The sequence below is a fragment of the Wolffia australiana genome, chromosome 18 (genome assembly GCF_029677425.1).
Source record: "Wolffia australiana isolate 7733 chromosome 18, ASM2967742v1".
Classification (NCBI taxonomy): Eukaryota; Viridiplantae; Streptophyta; class Magnoliopsida; order Alismatales; family Araceae; genus Wolffia; species Wolffia australiana.
The window spans coordinates 9083730-9094313 of record NC_135852.1 but is presented as its reverse complement, the minus strand read 5'-3'; the positions used below and the strand labels follow the sequence as shown (position 1 = coordinate 9094313).

The 10584-nt window shown below is 53.9% G+C and overlaps 1 protein-coding gene across 1 annotated transcript; it reads right to left on the bottom strand.

Annotated features, from left to right (window-relative positions):
* Positions 1–200: 200 nt before the first annotated feature.
* Positions 201–1350, bottom strand: LOC144715174 (uncharacterized). Its single transcript, XM_078590077.1, has one exon. The coding sequence runs from the start codon at positions 1224–1226 to the stop codon at positions 243–245; it is 984 nt and encodes a 327-aa protein (XP_078446203.1). The 5' UTR covers positions 1227–1350; the 3' UTR covers positions 201–242.
* Between the last annotated feature and the right edge of the window lie 9234 nt (positions 1351–10584).

The following is a 10584-nucleotide window of genomic DNA, read 5'->3' as shown; positions in this document are numbered from 1 at the left end:
CGACCGGGGTAACGTGGCTGGCTACTGAAGAGTTACTCTTCCTTTCTGGATTCCATCAATACTTTCATCAAGGCATGGTGTACCCTTACTCTTGCTTGTCGCCGCTCCTGTCCACGTTTATCTTGCCCGCTGCGATTGAAGTACACTAGATCATACTCACATTAAGTAGGTCTGAATCGATGATTTGTCGACCTGGGACTTAGAACACATAACGGGAAAAAAAAAATTTACGCAGAAAAATATCAACTGGCGTCAGAAAACGTAAAAGCCTCGCCAAGATCTCTTATTCGTCCGGCTTCATCTGGAATGAACCAGAACCATGGAGCGAAGATCGTAGACAAGGGTTTGTAGATCATGGCGCCGATTCTCACGTTCACCACTCTGACAAAGCATTTTCCAGGACCGTCTTGGCTGTCGATGAAGTATATGCAATCGGCCATAACTCCCGGGAATTCTCCCACGTTTAAAGACACGAAGCCGTCATCTCCAAGCATGATAGCGTGCCCGGAAAGGTCCTTCACCTTCACCCACTCCGCTTCTCTATCTTCTCCTCTGTGCATCTGGAAGACCTCGAACATGACCGGCCGCTTTGCGCACATCCAGGCCCGGAGCAGGATAAACTCGCCGCCCATCACACCGAGGTATTTCTCACAGTATGAATAGGCCCTCAGCTCCGGTCCCTTCGCTGGCTCTGGTGCAGGATAAGATGAAAACTGAAGGCTGTCAAGGTCGAAGACGAAGACTTCGCCATTACTATCAAGCGCGTAGAGCTTTCCGTCGTCTGCGGTGGCGATATCCTCGAAACAACTCCCAGTTGGAGACATGAGATCTGTCCATTCTTCAGCCCCGGCGTGGGCAAAGGCAAGCTCTGAGATGGGCAGTTCTCGTCCTCCTCGCAGAACCGCCGCCCAGACTGGCTCGTTAAGGGTGCCTGCTCTCCGTTGCACCAAGATGGCTTTCTTGTAAACGCCGAAGCTCAGGCCTTGTTCGACGACAGAGAGAGGGAATATGTATCCGGTTCTTGTTAAAGGGTCGAGAGCGTGGACGCGGCTCAGGCCATCCTCCATCATGATTCGATCTTTCGACGTTCCGATCACGCGGAACTTGCACGCGAGGTCCGTTCCGTTGTCAAACTTGTAGGGGCATATGATTCCTTCCAAGAAGCTGTAAAAGTCGAAGCCGAGATGGCTTCCATCGTCGTTTGGACGCGGAAGAATAAGCCACATGAAGCGGGTACCTGCAGAGGTAGGAAAATAATCTTGATGGGAATGCAGTGAGGCGGTGGGAAGGATGGCGATGTTGAAAAACCGACTCTGTTGCAGACGATCTGGGGAGGGAAATAGAACTTGAAGGCGCGAACGCTGCTGCTATCTTGCGAGGTGGAGAAATACTATTCTGAAATGGAAGATGCTGATGCAATCGAAGATCGCGGAGAACAAGATCTTGAAAGGGGAATTGATGGTGCAAGTTCCGCTAGGTGACAAAGGCGGATCAAGATGTAGAACGCAAGAACATCAAGGTTTTAAAAGATGGTACTGGAAAAAAAGGGTTGTAGAAAACAACAGCGCGGTTGAAGCATAATAAAAAGGGTTCTAGAAAACAGTAGGGCAGCGGGAAGACAACAGATGACGACGCAGGGGAAGACAATCGAAACCTCCCCAAGAACCAGCTCCAACGGTGTTATAACCGTGTAGATCTTATCTTTAATGTATATCTTTGATTAATTTTTGTTGTCTCTAACGGCATGTGTTATGTGATATAAGCTTTTCAGTGACTTCAGTTTAAGGAAACCTTGATAAGCTGCTGTTGCGGACGGCCTCTTTATGATATTACATGATACAATAACTAGTTCAATAAGCAAGGGAAAGAAAGGATGACAACCTACCACTACTCAAGCTTCTATTCCATCGATCGTGGAAATAGCCGTCTCTTGTGGAGATGTATGGCAATATCTTATATCCAACATTGGTGTCTGTGCATCGCATTCTGATTAACTCTATCAAAGTGGAAAACTGAGATAACTTATTTCGAAATTTCTCAGTTACGCAAAATCATCCGGCGGGTATTTCGAGGAGAATCTTCAATTACTGAATACTTGTATTTCACAGGCCTAGAATACTGTAAAGTTCATGTCACTGCTATCATTGATTAATTATGATTTAATAAATGAATTGTTAAATTTACTTTGGAACAAATGGTATTCAGATAACATTGAATAAAATTTGATAAAATTATTTGACTTAATGGAATCCCAACTCTAGTAAATCCACTTATAGATGATATATCATTGAAAACTGGTAACAATAAGTGTTTCCATGAATTATGTTTTTTTTTGGCAAAAACATGGTGTCGGGTACATCCAACCCTGTGGTTATGCCCGTAGACCGATCCAGCCGTGCCCTGGATGCTACCCATGGGGGTTTTATATATAAAATGGATTCTTTATCAGTGTTTTTAGGCGTGGAGCGAGCATAAATATTCCCATTACACTCGGATCCCACTTGTCCACGCCCATGTGCAGGAAAGTGAAAAGATACATAAGTGATACCTGGTAGGTGCTTTGAGAAGGTCTCTCATGCCGGCGTGTCTCCGGATACCCCCGCGGCGGTGATGATGCATGGAGTGTGTGGAGCTCTCCCCGCTGTCGAGAAGTGTCGTTGATGAGGTGCGTTATGGGGACATCAATAAAGCGGGAAAGCGAGCACTCCTGCTCTCGCGCTTCATGCAAGACGCCAACCGCGGGGGACAATCTCCAAGAGATGTACGCGTGCCAGTAGGAGTATGTGGAGCCGGTGTAGTAGAGTCGATGTGTGGAGTGCAGTCAACCCGCCATCCATAGATGTTAGTGTTGTGGTGCTCGGCAAATTGGATGATCATGGGAGAGGGTGAGTTCTCCCCCTGTCATCCCTCCATGCAATCCGCCACTCTCGCGCCCTCTCTTTCGACAATGTGTGATGCTTGCGAAGAGCCAGCAAGCCAAGGCGTTCCACGTGGTAGCATCCACGAGCTGCCGGAGGGAGTGCCTGCTAAGAAAAGAAAAAGGAGATAGGGGTACATTTGTATACCGCGTGGTTGGTAAGAGCATATGCTGTCTGATTTCCCTCACATAGCTGGTGATGAACACTAGTTGTGCGAGGACAGCACCGCATGATGTCCTGCCAAACCCGCTAAAGCCGCCACTGCAAGCATTTACCTGCACAAGGCATGTCAACTTATACCTATGAGTCTGATTCTATGACGATATTGTGAAGGTTTTGTTCATTGCAGAGGAGTAAACCATCACGTATCGCCATAGCCTCGATTACTATATTAGTCTGAATGCCATACAAGGATGAAAAAGCAAAGATAATACTCCCTGTAGGGTCACGGAGGATAACGCCCTATCCAACTCGACCAGGATTCCCTTTGGCCGCACCATCCACATTCAGCTTTAGGGTGCCGATTGGCGGTGGATGCCATTGAACAATCTATAGCCGAATGCGGGTAGGCGCGAGGGTCACCCGGATGCCCCAAGAGTGAAGGAGGTCACATTCGAGGGCCGAACTGTGGGTGCGAGGAGGTATAAGATGGTGGATGTACCATATCCATTACTTGACTCGTCGCATGATATCCAAGGCGCGCATGGGAGTACCTGCAAAACGAGAGGAATTTTGCCCTTTCCATATGTCCCATAGTAAGTAGGCTATGGCGATGTGGAGGAAGGGGCTCCATTTAGAGCGCATTGGCATGAGATACATCTTGCCAAAACACTCTAACAGTGTGAAAATAGGGGAGGTACCGAGGAGTGGACACCAATGATGTGTAATTTGGCGCCAATAGTCTACAGATGTCTGACTATGGAAGAAGAGGTGCCCCATTGTCTCAGTCTACAGAGATGTGGGGCAACAATGGCAACACGAACTGTTTGAGTGACCAATATGGATTACTCGATGGTAAGTCAGGAGACCACAATGCACAAGTCTCCAAAGGAAGAAGGAGACTCGAGTAGTGATCCCCGGATGTCATATGCGATGACCCCAATGCTGGATGACCTATTGTGATGAATTAAAAAGGGAGAGTGGTATTATTCGAACCTTCTCGTTATCTTCAAATAAGATTTACAAGAGTAGGATATGTCAAGGGAAAGCATTTAAATTGCACAGTCATTAGTGGTCCCGATGGCAATACTCCGTGTGATGGTGCACCGCCGAACACCGTAGTGCCGTCATGCGAGGAGCCACTGTCGTCACCGACCTACTACTGACACGTGTCCAGCTGACAAGACAAGCCGCAGCAGCGACGCGCGACCCCGAGTTTAGATACTCGGCATGATGCACGCGCCACCACCATTGGATTGCTTACCTTTCACCATCGTTTTCATCTTTCATCTTTTCTTTCATTTTGTCTTTGTAAGGAGGGGAAGACCCATACGAGGATTCCTTTCCCTCCCAAGTACTCTAGTGGGCCTTCACAGGCCTTTCTTTTCACTATTTTTATTTTTGTTTTTTTTTGTCCAAAGGGGGGCCCATGTCTTCCTCCCTACATAAGGAGAGGGGGGGGGGCAAAACTACTCTTGAATTTTCATAAGTTATAACATCTTTGAGAAGTCGAAGAGTCACGTACGTGAGAGGAAGGAAGAAGAAAGAAGGAAGAAGAAGAAGAAGAAGAAGAGGAAGAAGAAGAAGAAGAAGAAGAAGAAGAAGGAGGCAAGAGGGAAGAGGGAAGATCGCCGTCACGCCGCTGTCCTACCACCGGAGTTCCGCAGTGCCGCCGCCGCCCGCCTGCGCCCGGTCGCGCCGCCATCCGACAATCAGAGCCCGCCGCGCCGCCGTCCTCCCGCCAGCGTCCGTCGCGCCGCCAGCCTACCGCCAGAGCCTCGTCGCGCCCCCTCTTCCCCCGCCGGAGATCCGTCATGCCGCCATCCTTCCACCAGGACCTCACCGCGCCGCCCCCTAACCGCCCAAACCGTCGCGCAGCCGTCTGCGCGCCCAGGCCCTGCCGTGCCGCTGTTCTTCGAACAGACGCCATCGCGCAGTCACCCCTCCGCAAGAGAGTCTCCACGCCACGTCCTCCTCTAGTCCTCCGCACAGTTGCGCTTGTTACAGCTGCGTAGGCGCCCTGCCGTCCATGACTTGACGCGAGTCGCTCTCATCCGCCGCCGTTGCCATTCACCCACAACCGGGACCAAGCCCCCTCTCCTGCGCGCTCCCTCCTCGCGCCGGGGACTAGCGCCGACCTGGGCCCACGCCGAGGCCGCGCCCTCGACCTGTACTCTCGCGTCGAGGCATCGCCTATGCCCAGCATCTCTGCGCCCCGTGTGGGTCGCGCGCTGCCGCCGCCTGAGTGCCGCGCCACCCGTGCATCGAGCCTACCTGCACGTTGGGCGCCGCGTGCCGACTCCCTGCGCGCCGTGCTTGCAAGCGTGCCACGTCGCCACTGCAGTGGCTCCAGCGCCCACCTGGCGCCAACATTCCCGGTCCAACTGCTTCCTTCGGAACCATTTGGTACGAAGAAATCCGTCGCCAGCGCGACGAAGGTACCCCTTCACTTTGCCCTTTACGTCTCTTACTTACTTCAGTGCACTTTCGAATTTCCTCCTCCGCACTCGGGTTAGATAGGTGAGAGCGAGACAGGTTGAGAAAATGATGAATCTTCATCGAGAGTCTTACCTGCCTGGTACAAGTCGGGTTCTCCCGATGCGTGTGAGCACCGTAGCGGGGCTTCCCCGTTCAGCGACGCACTCGCCCTCGACCCTCTCGGGTGAGGTTCAGGAGGTCCGTCTGACCTCACTCAAAGCGATCCCGTCAATTCTCTAGAACGGCATCCACCGCTCGTCGGTGCACGCACGTACTACACGTAGGACTTTTGCATTACACATCATCCTTATTACCTGTCTGTTAGCATTCTCGGGTGACAATGATTGTCGACGTTCGAGTATGACCTGATTCGATACCGAGCCGCTATCCTTGGTGTTGACCAGACGACGTCTTGACGACATCCGGCATCAAATTGGTATCAGAGCCAGGCTATGGTCGCCCACAACACATCTTCGACTCCGCATCGCATATTGCCGCATCCACATTCATCGTCTTTTTTGAATATTCATATAGGATTCCCAAGAATGGCCGTAGAGACGCGATCCACACGGATGGCACAACGCGGAGGTTCTACCTCCCCGCGACGAACCGAACCGTCGCAAGACGAGAGAGGCAATGAGATTGCCCTCTTGGGACCCAACCGGCGACCCCGGTAGCCGACCTTGTCCTACCACATGTCGAGGCTACGGGGACCCCACTCGACGACACGGGTGCTCCTGGCACATCGGTCCCACCGGACTTCTCCGGTGAGCCACGCGAGCCGCAGCACTCTCCACGCGGCTCGCCGCGATTCCTTGACGACGCCTCACCGAGTGATTACAAGGATAGGGCTATCGTAGGTCGAGGACCACACGGGAAATCTCTCGTTGTCGAGCACACCCCCAGAGCGACCCCCCCACGGGGTCGAGGACAAGGACGAGGAGGCGCCTCTCGCCAGTACCCGCCAAGAGAAGAACTTCCGGACGACCAAGGAGCTAACTTCCGCGCCATGGCTGCTAGAATGGAACACGTGGAGTGCATGTTCGCTGACCAACGGGCGTTAGAGCACGGAGTTGAGGTGGGACCGGCCGCCCGAGGGCGACCTCGCCACGTACAAGGGGTTGGTCAACAAGACCCCCATGGCCGACTTATCCAGGACCTCGATGCTGATTACGAGGTCTTCGATCGCCGATCCGATGGCACCCCTCCTCAGGGACGCCTAGTTAGGGAATCGGCACGCGAGCCCCAGGATATCCGCACTTGGGATGTGCACCACCCGCAGGATGACTTTGCCCGCGGGTACGACGCGGACCGACCCGTCCGCCCCGATCCTTATGCTCAACAGTATGAGCGAGACGCGGGCCATGACTATCCGGCCCAACGATACGATCCCATCCCGCCCCGAGATCCAAGGATGGTTGACCCATTGGCGCGCCGTGACGACTATTATCGGCCGCCACTGCCACGATATTATGGGGTTGACGACGTCCCCCTACCCCCACATCGCGCGATGCCTATGGACCGCGCACCTCGGGATGGTCCTCCCCACCTTTGGGATGACCGCGGCCACGAGCCGTTCCCGCCCCGTCGCCACTTGGACCAGCGACGAGGAGACTACCCCGTGCCCGAGCGGCACCTAGAGGACGATGAGCGTCGGCGCGAAGAGCACCGTGCACGCATCCAGCAAAGCTTGCGCACCGATGTTACCATCTTTGAGGGCTCCCAGAAGCCCAAAGAGTTCATCGACTGGGAGTCGAACATGAACTCGTACTTTAGGTGGCATCGTATGGACGATGACCTATGTGTCGAGTACGCGAAGACACGATTTGGCGGACAGGCCAAGATCTTTTGGGAAAACGAGGAAGTCACCGCTGAGCGACGAGGACGACCCATTACGTCCTGGGTGGACATGGCGCAGAAGCTAAGGAGCATTTACGTTCCTCGGTAGTACCAGATGTCACTCTTCCTCTCGTGGCTCGACCTAAAGCAGGGTCGACTCCCGGTGACGGAGTACATCGAGGCATTCGAAGAATGTCAGATGCGCTGCCGCTTCATGGAAGATCCACGAGTTATCATAGGGCTCTTCGCCCACGGCCTCCGGCTGGGCTTGCGTAGCAAGGTCCTCGAGTGCCAGCCGGCCGAGGTTGACGAAGACTATCATCTAGTGGAACACATGGATCCACCCACCGAGGACACCCCGGCACCTAGTACGAACACCGCGCCTCTGACTCCACCCGTCTGGCCCCTTCCCTCTCGTACTGCACCACCCGGGACTACTCGGGCCACGGCGACTACCGGGGGACAAGGGACAACTCCGGTCACTTCAGTGGGGTCCACCCCACAAGCTCGGGCTGTCGCCAGTGATTTACCGGCCCGGAGCGCTGCCACCAGTCAGGTACATATCACGTGCTACAAGTGCCAGGGACGAGGACACCGGGCCAACCTATGCCCCTCAACACTTCTGATCGACGCCGGTGATGCCGAGCAGGATCATATCGATGGAGCAAACATACCACAGGAGGACCACTACCATGGGGACGAGGACTACGCCCTCGAGTATGAGGAGCCCGATGGTCAGATCGGATATATACAGATCATCGAGGCACTAGCGACCGCTCCCCTGGCAGGTCGTGCGTCCACCCGGCCGTTGGCCAACATCGCCGTCGACACACTCGGCACTAGTAGAGCTCGACCATATCCGCGGGTTACCACCCCCGCTAGGACCCCCCCGGCTGCGTCCCCGCCGACGCCGTTCGTTGATGCGGCCATCCGTACCTCGATATTCTACATGTACGTCAAGATCAATGGCAAGGCGTGAAGGTGATCGTCGATAGTGGTAGTTGCATCAACGCCATTTCCGATACGATGGTCACCGGATTAGGGTTGACAGCGATAGAGCACCCCACTCTGTATGACGTCTCATGGATCGACGCTTCTTCACTATCCGTGAAGCGCCAATGCCGCGTCCCGCACAAGGTGAGCACCTATGCCGAGGACGTGCTCTACGATGTACTACCCATGAAGGTGGGTAGCATAATCCTAGGCTGCCCATGGTCGTATGATCACGACGTCGCCTTGGCCGAACGTACGAACACCTGTTCGTTCACGTATCAGGGACGACGGGTTACATGGCACCCTTATGTCATGAAGCCGGCGAACAAGCCGGCCGCGACCAAACCCGTAGGAATGATAGTCGTTAGAGGACCCTTATTCGCCCGTGACCTGGGCCGCGAGGGTGATGACACGCCCTTGTGTCTGGCCGTCACCCTCGATGTCCCCGCCGACACCCCAGTTGCCCCTCGTTCACTAGAGGTAGAGGCTCTCATATCAGAGTTCGGAGACGTCTTCCCGGACGATCTACCAAGTGGATTGCCCCCGATGCGGAACATACAACACGCAATCGACTTGGTACCCGGTGCATCGCTATCGAACCTACCGCACTATCACATGGAGCCGCCGAAGTACGAGGAGCTACTACGGCAGGTCAGGGAGCTATTGGAGAAGGGCGTTATTCAGGAGAGCCTGAGCCCCTGCGCGGTACCAGCTCTCTTAGCGCCGAAGAAGGATGGCACGTGGCGCATGTGCTGCAATAGTCGTGCCATCAACAAGATAACGGTCAAGTACTGTTTTCCCATTCCCCAGGTCCGGGATTTATTCGACATGATGGCAGGGTCTACTATCTTCTCCAAGATAGATCTGAGGAGCGGATACCATCAGGTTCGGATTCTTCCCGGTGACGAATGGACGACCGCCTTTAAGATAAAGGACGGTTTGTATGAGTGGAGAGTCATGCCATTCGGCCTCTCCAACGCGCCTAGTACTTTCCAACGCCTCATGAATGAGGCACTGCGCGCGTTTATTGGGAAGTTCGTAGTCGTCTACTTCGATGACATCCTTGTCTATAGTCGATCTAGAGACGAGCATCTAGACCATCTCCGACAGGTTAGCACCGTCCTGCGGCGTGAGCAGCTCTACGCCCATCCAAAGAAGTGCAGCTTCCTCACCTCGGAGGTTGCCTTCCTCGGCTTTATGGTCTCAGCTCATGGCATTGCCGCCGACCCGGAGAAGGTCCGAGCCATCACGTCGTGGCTGAGACTGGCCAATATGCACGACGTTAGGAGTTTCATAGGTCTCACGACCTTCTATAGGCGATTCATACGGAACTTTAGTTCCGTCACTGCACCCATTACCGGCTGCCTCAAGGAGGAGTCGTTCGCTTGGACACCGGTAGCAGAACGAGCTTTCCAGCAGATAAAGCTCATGATGACCCAGGTGCCAGTACTACGCCTTCCCGATTTCGGGAAGGTATTCGAGGTCACATGCGACACCTCGGGCATCGGGATCAAAGGCATCCTCAGCCAAGAGGGTTGCCTAGTCGAGTTCTTCAGCGAGAAGCTGAACGACACCAAGCTGCGATACTCCACATACGACAAGGAGTTCTATGCCGTCATACAGGCCTTACGACATTGGCGGCACTACCTCCTATCTTCGGAGTTCGTGCTCTTCTCGGACCACGAGGCGCTCAAGTATCTGCACTCATAGCAAAAACTGAGCGACCGACACACCAGGTGGGTCAAGTACCTTCAGGACTACACGTTCGTCATCAAGCACAAGAAGGGCAAGGATAATGTCATCGCCGACGCCCTTAGCAGGAGAGTCCACATGCTGAACGTCATGAAGGTGACCGTCCTAGGGTTTGAGACCATCCGAGATGGGTACGACAGCTGCCCCGACTTCAACCCTATCATCGCCGAGGTCCGACGAGGCCCGTCCCAGGACTATAGGGACTTCGTTCTCACTGATGGATATCTGCTCTATAAAAACAGATTGTGCGTGCCACGCACGTCACTACATGACTTCCTCACTTGGGAATGTCACGCCGGAGGACTTAGCGGTCATTTCTGCCGCGACAAGACCACTGCAGCCATAGAATACCAGTTTTACTGGCCTTCTTTGAAGCGCGATGTCGGCAACATAGTTGCCTAGTGCCGTGTATGTGCCTTGGCCAAGCAGGTCAAGAAGAGCGCCA

Coding starts and splice junctions, on each gene's coding strand:
- LOC144715174 (XM_078590077.1), bottom strand. CDS start 1,226: ATGTGGCTTATTCTTCCGCGTCCAAACGACGATGGAAGCCATCTCGGC.